Source organism: Rhinolophus sinicus, chromosome 15 (assembly GCF_057876585.1).
Source record: "Rhinolophus sinicus isolate RSI-liver-muscle chromosome 15, RSI-T2T, whole genome shotgun sequence".
NCBI classification, from domain to species: domain Eukaryota; kingdom Metazoa; phylum Chordata; class Mammalia; order Chiroptera; family Rhinolophidae; genus Rhinolophus; species Rhinolophus sinicus.
The window spans coordinates 23,639,558-23,658,002 of NC_142515.1; the positions used below are offsets into that span (position 1 = coordinate 23,639,558).

An 18,445-nucleotide genomic window follows, 5' to 3' on the forward strand; every position below is an offset into this window, starting at 1 on the left:
CGAGGCCAGGCCGAAACCGGAGCTCTGAGTCCAAGGACAAAGCATGCACAGGGAAGCCAAGCCTCTTCCCTCCTCCCTACCTTCATCACGTTTCCTCTTCTCGCCATTGGAGCGAGGGATCCCCAATATCCCGTTGATGGAGTAGGATCCCACTGGATCATTGGAGGCGCTGGAAACAGGAGGGGAGGCCGTACTAGGAACTGGATGAGAGTAAGGAGGAAATGCCATCAGGATAGCAGTTGTGATCACAGGTCAAAGCCCCAAGGCTGGGGGCAGAGAGAAGCAGAGGAAATAAGGAAGGATGAGAAGCCCTTATTCCCCTTCTTCCTCTGAGGTTTAAGGGGAAGGCATTGCTACATACAAAGCAGGCTATTCTCTTCTGTCCATTCCTGGGCTGAGTGGTGACCAGTCAACCCCAGGCCTTCTCTGAAGACCTATGGATTTCACTGGAGCCCCTGAAGATGGATGGAAACACCAAAGCTGACTCAATCTAGAAAGTGACTCAGCAGTCCTTTAGCGAGTACAGCTCCTAGGACGCCTCCTTGCACAGCTCGTCCAATCCCTTGGGCCAGGAAAATCCTTCTAAACAAGCCCCATCTCACTGTCTCTCAGTCTCTTGGGCTGAGTCTTTACCAGTCTTGATTTAGAGCCTGTTGGTTTCTAAGATCTGTCTCTGCATCTCTGGGAGACACAAGAATGGTCCTAATATTCCCCAGGAATGCATAGCTCCTCTTTCCTAGTTGCTTCTGGTCTTGAAATCACTTGAGAAGTTCCTAATTTCCCCCTCAAGGCACAGACTAGTGAACACATTCACTCTGTAATGATCTACTCAGGTACAGCCCGGCCCAGTCCTCCTTCCCAGCACATGCTGTAACACAGGCCTAGTAAACAACAGCCCCTGCCAAGTCCAGGAGGATTGGGACTGGCCTTTCTACTTCCTGCTGGTCAAATGAGAAGGGGACAGTTGCCAAGAGGGGCAGCAGGAAAAATCTGACCACATCCCAGCCCCTTAACCCCTAGTACCAAACGTCCTTGGGCCAAAGGGAAGACTAAATGTGGGGGGTTGGGGGAGTGTTAGCAGGTATTCTGGTAGGCCTGGGTCAGGTCTCTGGAAGGCCATGAGCAAGGATACATAAGGAAGTTGGAGAGAGGCAGAGAGTTACCAAGTGGATGAGAAAGAGACAAAAGGATCAAGAGAGACAGGCCAAGAAGAAAGAGGCTGTGAAGAGGGAAGGAGAGAGACAGAAGAACAAACCCAGAGCCATACATACAGAGAGGGGAAAAGAGAAAGGGAAAGGCAGAAAGAGGAGAGAAGAAGAGAGAATGGTCATTTTAAAAATTAAAAAAAAATGGAGTAAGAAAACAGATATGAAAGAAAGAGGGATAGGTAGGGAGACAGGATCCGATAAAAACAAAAGATAGAGAAGAGGGAGAAGGGAAGGAGAAGAAAAGCTAAAGGGAAAATACTGATGGGAGAGAGGTGGGGGAGGGAGAGAGGGAGAGAGCGAGAGAAGTCCTAGTGAGCTAGTCTCTCTTTGAGACACCCCTGAGCCTCTAGGAACTCAGAGAGAACACAAATTGGGGGGAAATCCCTGGGGTGGAGCTACACATCTGGCTCTCCCAGGTGGGACCGCGCTTCCCCCTTCCTTGAGCCCCCTTACCAATGGTGTGGCCAGGGGCAGTCACTCCGGTCCCCGCCCCATCCGGTGTTGGGTGAAAAGGCTGCTGAACTTTGGTCCGGATGATCCTGCAACAGCATCACAACAGCATCACACATCACATGCTCCCTCCTGCCCCACCAACTCCAGCCCAGGCCAGCGGAGTTTTCCCCAACCCACCAGCGACTTCCTCCTCCAACTGTTCCCTGCACCCCTGCCTTCACTGGCTGCTCCAAGTTACTAGCTTTCCCTCCTGTTTGCTCTGCAGATCGTGCCTAGTGTGGTTCTGGGCAGAGGCCGTCTGCATTCTGTCCTGCCGTGTGCATCGTCCGAATTGGAGCTTGATGTTTTTTGTTTTTTTATTAGTTTCAGGTGTTCAATTAACGTGAGACATCACATTAACAAAATGAAAAATAAAAATCATATAGTCATATCAATAGATGCAGAAAAAGCAATTGACGCAATCTAACAGCGATTTATAATAAAAAACTCTTAGCAAAGTGAGAATAGAGGGACCATATCTCAATATAATAAAGGCCATATATGATAAACCCAAAGCTAACATCACACTCAATGGGAAAAAGCTAAAAGCATTCCCCTCGCGATCAGGAATCAAACGAGGTTGCCCACTTTTGCCACTTTTATTCAACATAGTTCTGGAAGTTCTAACCACAGCAATCAGACAAGAAAAAAAAATAAATAAAAGGCACCCAAATTGGAAAGGAGGAAGTAAAACTGTCATTATATGCAGATGACATGATACTATATGTAGAGGACCCCAAAGACTCCACCAAAAAACTATAAATGAATTTAGTAAAGTAGCAGGATACACAATTAATATTCAGAAACCAGTTGCATTTGTATACACCAATAACAAACTATCAGAAAGAGAAATTAAGAAAACCCATTTACGATTGCTTCAAAAGCAGATTGATTTTTTAATTTTTTGATTGTTTTCTTTTTTTAAGGAGGGCGTAGCTCACAGTGGCCCATGTGGGGATCGAACTGGCAACCTTCTACCAGCACCACGCTCTAACCAACTGAGCTAACCAGTCACCCCCAGCAGCTTGATTTTTGATAGCAAGGATTGGGGCAGCAGAGTGAAGGGAGCACAGCATCCTTCCCCTTTCTGGGGGTGGGGACTGCCTGGTGGCTTGCTGTCCACCCCTCTCCTCAACCACGTGCAAATCTCCTTGTAGGAACAGGACTCCCTGGGTCTAGTGGTCATTTTGAAGCTGGCTTTCCTATTGGGACTGTATCACACACCTCCAAAGTCAAGGGAAGGGGCAAGATTTTCCTATTTCCTGAGGTAAGGAGAAGGAGCCGGGGAAGGGCTGGGTCACAGGTGACCCTCTTGTCCCCAGGATTCCAATGCAGCAAGACATGGTGCTTTGCCAGATGTCAGGCCCTGAGCAACTTCTTGAGTCTAATACTGCTTTCAAACAACTCAAAGCCCTATCTCTGTCCAGCTCACTGGCCCAACAGCCTCCTTTTCTAAGGTCCTACTTGAATCACGGCTTCTTTACCAACCTAGTTGAAAAGCCTGGTGTGCCCCCCACCATGCACTGGAGTCGGGGGAGTCAAACAGCTCAGGGTTGAGTATGAGCTGGCTTGCCAGTGATCCAAAGGAACCAGGGCTCAGTGATACAAAAGGTCAACCCAGGGGCCAGGACCAAGCAATGCTCCTCTCCACCCACTGGACACAGTAGATGCCCTTGGAAGCAATTTTTCCAACAGCATTACTCCTCCCTGCAGAGACGTGTGTGAACCAAGTTCACTTCAGCCAGCAGTTGAGTCACAAGCCATGAGTGGACTCTGCTCTAACCAGCTTTTACTGAGCGCTGCCAGGCAATAGAAATAAGGCCCCTGCCTCACACTGCTGGAAATAAAGTTGGGGAGGAAAGACACACACCCAGACAAACCTAAGTAACCCCAAGGGAACCAGGCCGTAGTGCCAGAAGGAGGCAAAGGAGGAATCATTCCCCTTGTAGGCAGGGAAATTGGGAAAGAAGTCACTGAGGAAGTGGAACTTGATAGGGCTCTTCAAAGCAGAGTAGGGCTGAACATATAGATATATATACAGGAAGCAGAGGCATGGAGGACGGTGGACAGGGCACTGGGCTACATGGCAGGGGCCCTGGGTCCTGCTTCTGACTCTGCCAATTAAGCAGCCACATAGCTTTGGGCTCATCTTTCTATTTCTCCGGGCCTCAGTTTCTTCAGCTGTAATGTATAGAGATTGGACTACAGGATCTCTAAGATCTATGTCCCCAATAAATGATTGTAAGATGGACAAAGAAGTGGAGACAGGGCTTTCTATGCAGGTACTGGAGGAAGGTAGAAGCAAAGCATGGAAGCTGAATAGACATGATGTTTCAGGGGCTTGTGCCCAGACCACTCAGCCAGAACAGGAGAGGTATGTAGGGAGTGAGAGGAAATAAGGCTGCAAACTTGGAAGCGATGATGATAATCGTGATATTCCCATTTATTAAGCATCTATTATGTGCCAAATTATACGCACTTTATACCACTTACATATACTACTGTTGATTCTCACAATGTCTCCAAAGTAGATACAATTATCCTCATTTTGCAGATTGAAAACCAAAGCTGACAGAGGTTAAGTGGCTTACTTGAGATTACACTGCCAGTTAGGGCAGAGTTAGAATTCAATCTCTAAAACGTGTGCTTTCGTTATTTTGTCACACTTCCCCCAACATACGAGAACCAGGCTTAGAGGGTCTTGAGTCATGAGCAATTTCTAAACTAGAGGGGACACGTACAAACTGATTCTGGTAAATCAATGTACATAGGCACAAGGCAATAAGGGGTTGGTCTCAGGAAAGGAAAGAATTTGCAAGACATTGTGAAGGCAGAATGGCCAGGATTTAGCAACTAACTTGAGTCAACCATGGCTCTAAAACCTCAAATCTGTGTAACTGGAAAGCTGGTGGTTTGTACCACCATCAGGAAGAGGGATGCAGGGAGGGAACTGGTTTTAGAGGGAGGTGGCAGTGTTGGTCCCAGACACGCAGCATTTGAGGTGGTGAGCAGTGTCCAGGTGGACGTGCCCACGCACCAGCTGGCACAGCAGGTACAGATTTAGGGGACTGTCAAGGAAAGGAGTGTTGAAAAGTTCAAGAGGTCTGAGGAGTGGATACCAGAAGACCCACTTTCAGAGACTGGGGAAAAGAACCTGACCTTGTAGAGGGGTCAGAATTGGTCACACAGGAAATGGCATGTTCACCTAACTCAACCAAGAGCAATGTTTCCAGAAGGAGAACGTAATCCAGTGTCAATAGCGACATAAGGATTGAAGGGAATTGGGAATAAGATTTGGGAGTTCTGGTGACCATCAGTGACCTTGGGAGAGCAGTACCAACAAGGGGAAGGAGCCAGACAGAAAGAGGTTAGGAAGTGCACAGGAGGAAAGAGAGGCACTGAAAGTGGACGAGTGTTTTCAGAAGTTTGTAGAGAAGGAAAAAAGAGAAAAGTGTGGAAGCCAGGAGACAGAACTGGCAGCTGAGTGGACGGAAGGCTTTTTAAGGTAGGGAAGACCTAAATAAGTTTACAGGCTGAGGAGGAAGAACCAGTGAAGAGGGAGCCTGCCGGGGAGGGGGGGGGGGGGCACGGGGGAGGAGTTAGGGGGAAATGGCATATTCTGAGGTGGCCAAATGCTTTGAAAAGGAGCTTTTATGGCTTTTATCTCTCAACAAAGCAGAAGTCAAGGTAATCTCCCAAGAGTTGGGGAGGGGCAGAGGTTTGGAGCATAGTCACCATAGGGCAGTGTGGCCAGTAGCTAAGGGTAGTATAGACTGGTCTACGGGAAAAGTCTAGGAGGCTGAGCAGTTCAGAGCAGATGCTCCTAATTCATTGCATCAAAAGCTTCTGGGATCTCACTGACATACAGGTGGCTCTGGCTCGAGGGCTGACGGGCTCTGGATTAAGGAAGCCCCAGAGCTGGGGCTGGGTGAGATGGCCTTGTGGAGTTTCTGTCTTTGTTACTCAGAGCCTTTGACCCTTGGGGCACCAGTGCAGATTTAGCTAAGACAGCAAGTGATGAAAAACCACTACTCCCTGACAGTTGCTTGGTGGTACCTAGGAGAGGAGCTGGGCAGGGTGCCTGCTGCGAGTTACGAATGCTCTTGGTGTTCATCCATGCCTCCCTGGGTGGTGGGCATTTGCCAGTCCCTCGAGCTGATCTCAGGGAATTTAAGAACTGGGATTATAGAAACCTGAGGGTCATCCATTGCCTTCCCGCATCCTGTGTACAGCCCAACAACTCATGAGAATATCACTGGGGTTAAAAGAAGAAAGGCAGTTGCTTTGGGAGATTTCCCGATACTATTTCCCCCAGTTCCTCCTCCAGTTCTTTTTCATTCTTGGCCCTACAGACAGCCAAACATATCTGTAGCCTCCATAGTCACAGGCAGGTTTGGTCTAGAAAGTGAAGTCTGGCATATACATCCTTGGAGGGTGCAGTTGGGAGCCCTGGAGGGCACATCTCTATTTGGGGGCTGGGAGGTGCCATTTCCTGTTTCCAGAAAGACTGTCCTGTCAGGGTGTCTGCTTACCAGTTCTCTTTCCAGCATGCTTGCTTCCACAAGGATGTTCTTTTCCCCCCAACTTTCCTGGGAACCTCCAGAGCTTTGCCTGGGCCCAGCATGGGGACTTCAGGTACTTAACTTCTCTCACACCAACAAGGGTGTGACTAAAGACAAGGGGAAAAGAGCTCAGTCTGAGCCCCAGCTCTGTTACTCAGTGTCTGTGAAATCCTTGGCAGTTCCTTATTCCCTCATCTGTACAATAAGCTAATGCTACTATTTACTTCATAGGACTGTTTTGAGGATTAAAAAGAGCAGTCCATGGAAAACGATTGGTGTGACTCTTGGCTCCATAAATGCCAGCCGTAATAATAATAACAACTAGCAGTCATATTATTCCGAGGGGTGGCCTGGCTGCTTTCTATTTAGGGGCTAAGCCAGGCACAGCCAGGAGGTCTCTCAGCCCAACATGCCCCAACCTGGTCCATGCAGCTGCTATGGAGACCCCTGGGAAGAGCACTGAGAAGACAGGAAACACAGCAGCAGCAGGTGTTACAGCCTGACCCCAACAGAGGCTGCATCAGAGAAGACAGACTGGGGCCCCCTGCCTGGAGGCCCTGGGAAGGATCTGCAGACAGTATGAGCAACAGCTCTGCCTGGACCGGAGAGATACCAGGGAGTGTAGCAGAGCTTTAGAGTAAAGGATGACACGGCAGGTGGAGTCACTCCCTCATTGGTTAAATCCCCAGGAGGCCCTCACCTCCCACCAAGCTGGAGAGGAGAACAGTCTTGTGGCTCTGTGAGTTAGAATGAAAGCATGTAATGAGTCTCCTAGTAATAGTTTGTTAAACTCGTAAAGAAACAGAACCCCTCAACTTTCTAAGAAAGCACTGGGGACATTCTTACTCCTCTGGTTCTATGCCCTCTCCCTCTTCTTCCTTCTCTCATTTCGTCCTTCGTGTTTCATTCTCTGCCTTTTCCTGCCTCTCTCTGTCTCCCTCTTTGTCTGTCTGTCTGTCTGTCTCCTTGCACCCTGAAGTCCCACTGTGGCTGCGTGAGTTTATCGATTCCTGGGAGCTGGGGAAAAGCGGGAGGCAGGGCTGGGGTGCAGGCTCAGGGATGGAAATAGAAGGCTATAAATTATTTGTGACAGGAAAGCAATAGTGGCAGAGTGCTGAGCACAAGTCCTGTGTCACTATTAGATTCCTTTTAGCCTGATGACACTGTAAAAAAGGTTAAGTGTCTGCTGGAATCGTACACCTGGGGGGCCGGGGCAGCCTGGGAGCAGAACAAGCCAGTGAGAGCAGGTATATCAATTCTCCAGGCCAATAATATTCCTCTCATTGATCGCCACGCAAAGTTCAAAAATCTCATTACAGCCAGGCAGACCGGGAACTTTTTACAAATCAATAGAATGATATAATGTATGTATACTTAGTACAAATGTATCTATTCATCTATCCATCCATCCACGGTCCGCCTCAGGGTTTCCAAGTTAACCTACCCATCATATTATGTTATGTTATGTATGATATTATATTGCATTATATTATATGATAATAAATGGTGTGCAAAAACTCCCCCTGAGGTGGAGACAAGAGGTCCTATTAGCATTGAGGTGACCTCAGACAGCTCACCTTGAAGGGAGTTAGGTAGCAGCATTTCCAGGACTAGGCTGGTCAGGATTTCTAGGAGCAGTGCTTCCTTAGTGGAGGCCCTAGTAATAAAGACTATTGTCTACTAAATATTTACTAGGAGCTAGGCAATGTTCTAAGTGCTTCAAACAAACAGTTTACTTAATCCTCACAACCCATTTTACAGATAAGGCATATTTTAACTTGCCCAAGGTCACCCATTTAATAAATGGCAAATGTGAGGTTTGAATTTAGGTAGACTAACCCCAGAGCTATACTGGAGTTAACCACTAAGCTATACTGTCTCGAGGGTAGAGATACCCAAAATCCCAAAATCCAAACTCCTGGGTTCTAGTTCTCTTGTTCTGTTGTGTCCTGAGAAACAAAGGCTTCAGTATTCCCCTCTATAAAATGGGAGTAATAACACCTGCTAGAACCAGCTGCTAACAATGTGACATATACATGGGATCCTCAAGCATATCCCCATGAAATCCTATCCAACCGCCTAGAACAGGCTGCTTTCTCCACTTTGGAATTAAGTCTTAGTGGAATGGCAGGCTGACCCCAGGCCTGTTCATGTCACTGGTTTGCTCAAAGAGTCATTGGGGCAAGATGTCAAGTATCTACATACATGTGTCATATACGTGTGTAAATCAGTTTAAATTGTTCTGGGGTAGACTGCCCACTTTAGAGTTTTTGCAGAAAGTATTTAGTCTCTGGTATACAGAAAGTCTTTTCCTGATTTGGTTAATAAGAGGAACTCCAAGGGTGGAGAATGGTTCAGACTAGCTGGCCTCACTGCCCACTGAGCCAGATGAGTGGTGGGAGACAGCCCCTCACCCCCACCAGTGACTTCAGGCTGCCTGGGTATTATTCTAGGCTGGATCACACCGGAGGACAAAACCATATTTGCCTCATCAAAGGATATTTTGCCCAACGAATGCAGGTAATTGTTTCACCTCAGGTCTTTCGGAGCTGCCAACATCAGGCACGTGTCCCTGGCTCAGCCCCGAGGCAAGTCAGAGAGCAATACAAACATCTGGAGACTTTTCACCGCAGAACCTCAAGTGAGGTATCATAGATCATTCGGGAAAATGTCACCTCTCCCAAAAATTGTTCCTTCCTCTCCCCACTCCTGAGAACTCTAAGGAACTGGAACCTCCCCCCGTGTATAACCCAGGAACTGAAAAGCTGAAATGTACTACCTCCTCCCCACAGAAAAAACAGCATCCACTCTGCCCTCCTGCCTGGCAGCTCAGAAGTGCTGCACATAAACTCGGTTTTCCTAGGCTCTGGCTTTGCAGTTTGTGCAGAGTTTAGAGTTGTTTGCCCACACCCACTCACATGCCCTGCAGGCTTCAGTTTGGACAACTGACCATATGTCAGGCAGAGTTCTGTGCATGAGAATGGCCACTGATGAGCAGGGGGCAGCTATGGGCAGGACCTTGCCTTCTGGCAGTAGCAGGATGTAGCTGGAATACACAGTTTCCAAGGTTAGCAGGGTTCTCCCCAAATGTGTCAAGAGCTTCTGCCTCTTTTGTTGCTTCTCAGAAGTCATAAGTGAGCTCCAAAAGATGAGCGTCCTGCTAAAAGGCTTGCAGAAGTGTTTCTTCAAACTACAAGCTACTGGTACTGTCCTTGACCCACCTGCATTAGCATCCCCTGGGGTGTGTGTTAAAATGCAAATCCTGGGGCCCACTTCAGACCTCCGGATTAGAATTTCTGATGGTGGTCTGCCCCAGGGATCTGTATTTAAGCAAATTCTCCAGATTATTCTTAAACTCATTCTTATTCTCATATTTTAGAAGACTAGCTTCAGCCAGGGGGTGAAGAAACCAGGCTGGTGGTTATACAGGGGAGGCTTGAGAGAGCTGGGCAAAAGTCTTAGTTAAGAAGTTTCCTTACTCATACTCTATCGATGCATATTCTCTCCATCTGCTCATCCTGACTCCACCTGACACAGTAACCAAAATTTAAGAAGCCATCAGTTCCTCTGTGTGAACTAAACTATAGGTTAAAAATAAAAATAATTTCAGACTAGCTTTTGGTGCATTCCAGATTTAGAGATTCCCTGTGGGTTCATTAGATACCAGACATATTTTCTGCATCAACGTAGCCTTCTAAGACTGGCGCTGAGGGCGATAATCTCCCACCATGTGTCCCCAGGAGCCCAGGCCAGATACAATTCACCGGGCTAGATGGGCCATGGGGCTGGCCCAAGGGGGCAATAGTGATGGTTTAGATGATGAATGGTAAGCATATGGATTGATTTAACTTCAAGATAGGCATAGGTTTAAAAATTAAGGGGCAATGTGCTTAACTAACCATTTGGAAACCAGTCTGCGGTGCGTGCCAAGCCCAGAGCGTGACCAGACTAGCTCTTCTCACCAGCGTCCCTGCCCTCATCTATGAGGGCTTCTGGTGTAGAGCTGGGGTCCACCAGCTGTGCACCCCACAGTCCTGCCTGGGAGGCTGCAGAGGTTAGGAGACTGCCTGATATGATGGCGAAAGGGGTGCTGCTGTAGACTCATTGCGGGGACCAAGTCCTCTGTCCAAGGTCCCTGCCCCTCCATAGGCACACCCACCTCCTTCAGAAGCAGAAAGAAGCCTGGAGGAAGTGCCCCTTGCAGCAGCAGACAGGGAGCCTCTTAGAGATTGTCTGGCCTCCCTCCCAGGTTACTCCAGTATTCAAAAACAACCCATGGTTTCTTCCTGTCTCCTCCTAAAAGAATGCGATGTGGCTAAACCCTCCAATTGCTTCCTATTACCTACAGGATAAATTCAAAATTCCTCAGCCTGGCCTTCAAAATCCTTCCCAGTTTGGCTCCACCAGGCTTTCTAATCTATTTCTCTGTCTCCCTCTTCCCCTTGGGGTCCAGCACAGAGCTGAAACCTTGTTTTCTTGCTTACTCAATTCGCACTGAATCTTCCCCTAGACTGTGAGCTCTAAGAGAGCAGAGGTCATGCCTATTTTTCTCACCATTGTATTTGTAGCACCTAGCAACAGTGCCTGGAATAATGTAAATATTTAAAAACTATTTGTTGAATAACAAATGAATGTTATTATGGTTAATATTAACAGTAAAATAATCTTAAGGGATATAGTGAGCTAATACATGTTCATTATGTACCAGGCACTGTGCTAAGCACTTTACATGGATCATTTAATTGATTTCTCATAACTTCTTATAAAGATTATTATCTCTATCTTATAGATGTGGAAGTTTAGGCTCAGAGAGGTTGAGTAACTTGCCCAAGGTTACACAGCTGTCAAGTAGCAAAGCTAGGATTTAAACCCGGAAGCCTAACTCCAGAACCCATGCTGCTAACCACTGGTAGAATAAGTCAATCATATCAAGAACAGATGGTAGCATCCATGATAGGCTGGGCCTGAATAGAAGAGCTGCATATAATAATAGGAAAAGTAACAACTACCATTTATTTCGTATTCACTGTATGACAGGCATTGTAACAAATGCATTTTCTCATTCAAATCCTAACTACAACTCTATCAAACAGACATGTTCTCTATTAGACCAAGGAGACAACAGAGAGGCTAAGCTACTTGCTCAGGATCACATACTTACTAGCACTGGACCCAGACTCTGGGTCCAGGCCTGTGACTCCAATGTCTGTAGGCCGAACCATAGTACCTCTTCTGGAAATTTCTATGTTAGTAGTTCTTTGTGTTTATTACCTGTTTGAGCATGAATAAGTTTTCCCTTCAGTCTCTTCACATCCATGATCTGGACAACTGAGCAAATGTGTATGTAGACAATTAACAGAGATTGCATGTAGCCGAGATTCTAAAGATGCTTACCCTCTCCCCTGCATGTGCCAAAATTGTGTTTGATAAGTATCATGTCTGTGTTACAAACGAACCCCAATTTTAGGTTAAGTGGTTATGGTTGCAGTGTATTTTATATGCACGGGTAGGTTTCGGGTTTTCCAACACACAGATTTTCCAAAACACAGATTTTCCAAATTCTCTGTGTCTATCTAATGTAGCTATCTATCTTCTATCTACCTATCTATCTATCTGTCTAGTTTTCAAACCATGTACATGATTATGTGGAAATACTGCATATAGACGTGTTTCTCAATTTCTATGTTTCTAGAAACTATTTCTATGATTAGTGTATCTTTATATTCATGTCTGCTCTAATGCATTGATCCAAGATTTATAATACTGGATACATGCAGCAAAACCTACTTAATGAATTTCTGCCCAGTTATGCCTATTTCTGTCAAATATGTAAGCCACAGTCATACATGACTCCACACTCACCACTGTTCCCTTCCCAGGGTATTTGAGACGGTCACATCACAATTGTGTTTTTGTATTGGTCCATGCACCAGTATTGATGTGCATAAATGTGCATTTGTATACCTGTGTATCTTTCTGTCTATGGCCAGGATGAGGTGGGGGTAGGGCGATGTGGAAATGAGAGAATTATTAAATGCCAAGTAGATGTGCAATAAATTCCATTGATTTTATAAACTCCAACTTGTCTTCAGTCTCCTTCCATTCTTTATCCTGGGGGCATTGCAACAAAAACCTATTTTAAATACCTTTACTTCCTCCCTCCCCCTCCCCAAAAATGTGTCAATATTTTATTTGGATTTTTAACTTCGCTCCATAACAGTTGTTTGACCTCCTGACTCGTGCGAGTCACATAAATTCTGGGACTTTATTCAGGAGCCATGTTCCTGCTATTGAATAAGCAATTTGGGAGGGTGAATTAATGACTTGTGCTGTTGCTGGAAAGTCCCTGAAGAAATATTAAAATTGCTTGCAGACTGAATCGATACTCAGTGAACACCCAGCAAGAGGGCTTCAGCTCTGGAATGACCACACAAGGCAAGGCTTGGTGGAGGAAGGGGAATTCCTGCACCCAGCTTGGCAAGCCCCCTCATAGCCCACCCCCACCTTTCCCTCCATCCCTGGAGTGCTGTCATTTTCAGTAACAGCAAAGTCTGATTAAACCCCAACCAGGACAGAGCTGATTTGTCCTGTCTCAGGAAGCAGGCTCAGGGGACAATTTATTCTCTTACTAGCAATGAGAGCCCGGAGGCCATATTGGAGGTGACGGTCTGGACACATCCACCTGCGGAAGAAACAGGATGGTATTGCTTTCTGGCAAGCTGCCCGTGCTTGGGGATCAGGAGAGCACTGGCTTTGGAAAAGCTGGGGCTGCGACCATTTTCTGCTGGGTACACAAAAGGGTTGGGTGTTGCCTTGCTGGCTCCATCTCTGTGTGTGTGTGACCAGTGCTTATTATCACTCAGGTGGCCACACGATTTCAGCCTTTGTGTATGGGTGTGCCTGTGGGTTGGAGAGTTGGAATTGTGCTTTGTTACCATGTGGTGCATTGTGCCAACACATTCCTCCGGCAGCTGGCTTAAGGTTTGTTACTTGGTGTTTTGTGGTATTGTATCGAGGTGACTGCACTTTGCGTAACACTGAGTTGGAGGAATTTGAGTATTGTTTGATGGCAATGTCCATCTTTCTGCTTTGAATTATTGTGTTCGTTGATCATATCAGCATCTTTGTTTCCCCCATAATGTATATGTCAGAGATTAGGTTAAGGAGTGTCTCCTTGATGATGTGGGTTGAGTAATGATGTTGGGTCTAGGTGGTGGTATGTAATTTGGTAATTGCTTTCTCGGTGTGGTTGTGGGCGAGAGGGCCTGTCCTTTAGCTTTTTAAAGCTTATTCTGACTTAGTTATTTGCACTGCTCCTTTCCAGAAGGAAGATTCTAGAAATGTAGAACAAATCTCTTTTTGATGACCAAATGCCCAGTTCTCTTCTTCTTAGAACAAACGTCCCCTGCTCAACATAACAGTTCTGACCTTACCTCACTGACACAGGTCCTGGTGCCACCCTCCTTACATCTGCCTAATTTGGAGGGTTAAGTCCCTAGACTAAACCCGATACCTGTCAGGAGTCTAGATCCCTGATGGGGTCAGAGGAGGATGGATGAGAGAAAACTCCCCAATTCCAAAGGGAATAACAACATGAACTCTAGTTCCAAGAACCCCCCATTCGCTTCACTCTGTAGCTCTGGCCATCAGCATCTTCTTCCTTCCCAGTATCCCCAGATGATGTGACCCAGCACTCACAGAGACCCCCCCCATCACACACACACCCACACACACACACGCACACACACACACACACACACACACACACACCATGGAATAGTGCGGGAACATGTGCTAGGCGTGACCTTCTACTAGGGTTGAGGGTCTCTGTTTTGAGCTTGTAAGTAAATGTATGAATACATCACTGGGCATGAGACTGCAAAAGGTACAGACCTCCCCAAGAGATTACACAGCCTGCACTTGCTTTGACCAAAAGTTGATACAAAACATGGAGTAGAGGATAAGCACATGGGTTTCAGAGCCAGTACTGCATGGGTTCAAATCCAGTTCTGCCACTTAGCCTGTGCCCTGAGCCACTTATTTAACTCTTCTGTACTCCTCATATATACACAACCCTATAAAGCCCTATGGGGTTGTTTACGAAATTTAAATCAATTAATACATGCAACATGCTTATAACAGTTCCTACTGCAGTAAGCAGTTGTTAGCTATTATTATTATGGCTATAAGCACTTATCAAATAAAGCATCCATAAGATTGGACTATGCATGTGTACAGACATGTACAAATGTGTGCTAATGTACATTAAAACCCTAAGATAAATCCAGGTGTTTGTGTGATTTAAGCATAAAAGTGTAAAAACTACAGTCAAGTGGGGGCAGGGGTAGTTCTCTTCTTGCCCTTCTGGTCCATTTGGACAGCGGTAGGGCTAGGGGTTGATCGAGCTCACCACTGCCCATCTCCATGCAGAGGGCTGCGTCCAGCACTGTGGTGATGAATAGGCAGAAAGAAAGAGGTTGGTCCTTATATATTTACTCTTATAAAACATTTTTAAGGGTGCCAGATGGGCACTGGACTTATTAGGGAGACCACTTCATAGACTGTGTAGATGCCTGAGCATTGCGTTATACACCTGAAGCTGAAGGTCAATAATATGGAATGTCAGAAATATATATATATATATATATATATATATATATATATATATATATTTTCGTCCCATAGGATTAGGAATACAGCATAGGGAATATAGTCAATGGAATTGTAGCAGATACATACGATGTCAGAGGGGTAGTAGATTGTGGGGGTTATCACTTTGTGAGGAGTGTAAATGCATAAATAGTACATTGCTTTGTATACCTGAAACTAATAAAAAAATAAAATTTTAAGGATGATTTGAATTCTCAGGATTCACATTTAGCTCATTTAAAATATTTGTTTTCTAATTTAAAAAGTCAGGACATTTACTAGCTTATAGGTATAAATGAGGAATAGTGCAATCTAGGTATTAAATTTGGGAACTAAGGAAGGGGTGAGAAAGGAATCAGATAAGTGAATGTGAAGGCATTTGGGTGTGGATTTTACGGCAAGTCCATTGAGCTGAACTTGGGTACCTCACTAGGCCAAAGGGGTGGGGAGAATTTGGGGTCTCAGTCTCATTCCATGGGCTTTTCCCGTAAAGATGGGAAACAGAACACATCATTTTGGGAAACTTTGTTTTTTGTCTTTGCTCTTGCTGGGCACAGAGGAAATAGGAAAACTTGTAGTTGTCCAGTTACTGTGAGCCGTTGCATTGAGTACAATAAGCCCAAAGTAAATTTTTTCCCCTGAAGTTTTTTCTTAAAATCTTTTATCCCTCAGCAATGGAAATAACTGCAATGATTATCAACCTCCCATGCTTCCTTGGAACACGTAGGTATGTGGGAAAATAGTGGACAAATTTAGTTTGAATTTGTCAAATATTTGCTCACTTCTTCCTCTCCTCTTTCTTCATCCTTTATCTTATCTCCATGTTCTCTCCTCTCTTTCCCTCCTCTTCCTGTTTCCCTTCCTTTTTCTTCCCTTTATGACATTTAAGAATCAGAGGAACCCTTCAAACCTATCAAATAAGGACTTTTTTTCCATAGCCATTTCACTCTATCTTTTAAAAAACCTACAAAATGCAAAACACCACAACAAATGAAAATGCCGTGAAGCCCAGAAAATGCCAACTTTCAACTCCTCAAGTAGTAGGCTCATCCCAGAGACGGAATGTGCAGTCATACGAAGGAGAGGAGAGGAGAGAGAGAGAGAGAGATAGAGAGAGCTCTCAAAGTGGACAAAAAGGGGCAGTTATATGACTAATTCTGTTCAATGGTCAGATAACTGAGTCATAGAGTTATTGTTTTTTTCTGGACAGATACAGAGCAGGCCCCCTTCCTAAGTGGACTGGGCTCATAGTGGACCACAGTTCTCACTGGCATTCATGATACACAATTCTGCTCACAGAATATCCTTTTGGCTTCTCAAGCATTTTTATTTAAAAGATTTCAATGTTTTGGCACACACAAGTCAGAACTCACATATGTTGACAGAGACACAAAACAAGAAATAGACACTTGATGATTACTATTGCCATAATAATAACTAACATTTATTGAGCACTTGATATCTGCCAGATGTAATGCTAAGCTGGTTTACGTGGACTAACTCATATACTCTCACAAAAACCTATGAGAGAACTATATGATTATCCCCATGTCAGATGAGTGAGGAAACTGAGGTCCAGGGAAGTTATGAGATTTCCCTCTAACCACACAGCCAGTGAGTAGGAAAGCTAGATTCAAATTCTGGAAATCTCTCCCATTTCTTACATGTTCTATGCCACATAGGTTTATATGAATTGCTTGGCACATAGCAGGTGCTTAGCAAAGGTTTTCTGAATGAATAAAAGAATAAATGAATGAAAGACCATATATACTAACAACACTGATATTCTCCTTTAAGATAGCAAAGTGTATTTTTTTATGGAAGCCAGGCCTAATAGACAACTTAAGCTTATGTGGACAAAGTGATTTGCCCTCCAGACCAACTTTCAGGGCGAAGTGTCCATCAGATGTGCCTGTTCAAATACTAAATGCTCTAAGCCCCAACTCTCCACTTCACTTTCAGGCCAAGCCCAGCCTCCCTTCAAATCAGAAATGAGATGCAAATGTATCAAAGATGCTTTCTAACCACAATACTTTGTTTCTAGAATCTTTTCTTCTGAAAGTAGGTGTTTCCCAATGAAATGAAACACCAACGAAATGAAAATGGGTATTGATACTGCACCTGGATAAAAAAAACTAAGAAATTCAATCAATTACGTAGACATTTCTAAATTACCAAATACTTAGTGTCATATCAACAACCTTTAAAGATGATTGACTAAGGGTTTTGGTTTTCATCCAGATGTTTGGGAGTTGCCACAATCATTAACCTGTTCGTCAGCATGTCCTCGTGGATTTCCAAGAGACATAAGTGAACACTAAAGAGAAAAAGAATAACCCAGAATAAAGCAGACTAAAGAGGACAGGGATAGCAGCTATTCGACGAAACAAGTCAAGCAGATTCCATTCTGGGAATGGGTTGCTGCCTTGGAGATCCATTAGAACACGGATCCAGCTCACATGTGCTTAAAGACCTTTAAAAACCTTACAAGGCTGAATCCTTGAGTATCGATAGGACCAGACCCAGTCAGACCCCTGCGTGACGGAGCAGATGGATCAGTCTCAGCGTCTGGCACACAGAGCCTACGTTGCGGCCAATCCACCCTCTTCATAGTGACGCAGTCTCATCCGCTCCTTGGACACCTGCATACCTGTGTGCTAGTATCTCTACGTATTGACAAGCCAAGCTGTAGATTTTGCAAAGCTTGGCGTAAATCTGGTTTGTGCCTTGTACATGTACTACTATGTGTGATTTAGTGCTCTGCCTTTTATCATCTCTCCTACTTCCATTTTCTTTCCCTCTCTACTTTTTAATGCTATTTACAACTTCCTTATCCATAGAGCAGCACAGCAATCTTTCAGTGTCTCTACTGATATACCCAAATGATTTTTCTTACCCAGGTTTTCTCTCCACTTGACTTAATTTATGTTTTAGCAAACAGGAACTTTAGATCGTTCTATTCAATAGTATTTAGGGTTATCACTTTTATCAAAGGGACCATGGCACTAAAGGACTCCTTGCAAGGGACATTTGTTTATTCTTATAAGAGACCGGCTCTCCCTACCTGAGAGAAGGCTGTGTGCGTGTGGGCGTGCTTGCACAGCGTCCTCAGTTTGTGCCACTATGCTCCACTGCCCTGTGTCAATGCTGCTTGGCACTGGCAATAGGAGCCCAGTGAAACCATGATGTGGACAGCAGCTGACCCTAAAACTGCTGGGGATAAATCCGGGCCTTGGGCCCTCCCTGCTGATAACCACTCAGTTCTTTTAAGAACAGGCCCACATATGCCTGGCAGGGCTGCTTCCTCCAAAATCTCTCTCCCACACACACACCCTTCATCCCAGAGCTGCAGAGGAGGCTGTGATGACATTATTCACAAGCAAGGTTTGCGGGGGCACGGGGGTGGGGGGGTGGGGGGTCTCTTCTCCTAGAAGTATGAGTTGGAGGGTAGGAAACCAGGACGATGCATCCTGATATTTCTGGGTCATCTATTGCCTTTTGTCCTTCTCTTCAATTCTTTCCACACCTTCTCCT

General features: G+C 45.3%; 1 protein-coding gene across 15 annotated transcripts in view; it reads right to left on the reverse strand.

Annotated features, from left to right (window-relative positions):
* Positions 1-18,445, reverse strand: part of PAX2 (paired box 2) — an 89,563-nt gene that overhangs the window by 45,179 nt on the left and 25,939 nt on the right. For 14 of the 15 annotated variants that reach the window (XM_088791888.1, XM_088791889.1, XM_074339185.2 and 11 more), the window contains 2 exons: positions 1,662-1,747; positions 81-200 (listed from right to left, as the gene is read on the reverse strand). In XM_088791888.1, the coding sequence (XP_088648014.1) occupies positions 81-200; positions 1,662-1,747 (206 nt within the window). The remainder of the gene's footprint in view (positions 1-80; positions 201-1,661; positions 1,748-18,445) is intronic. The other variant, XM_088791890.1, reaches the window with a different exon arrangement.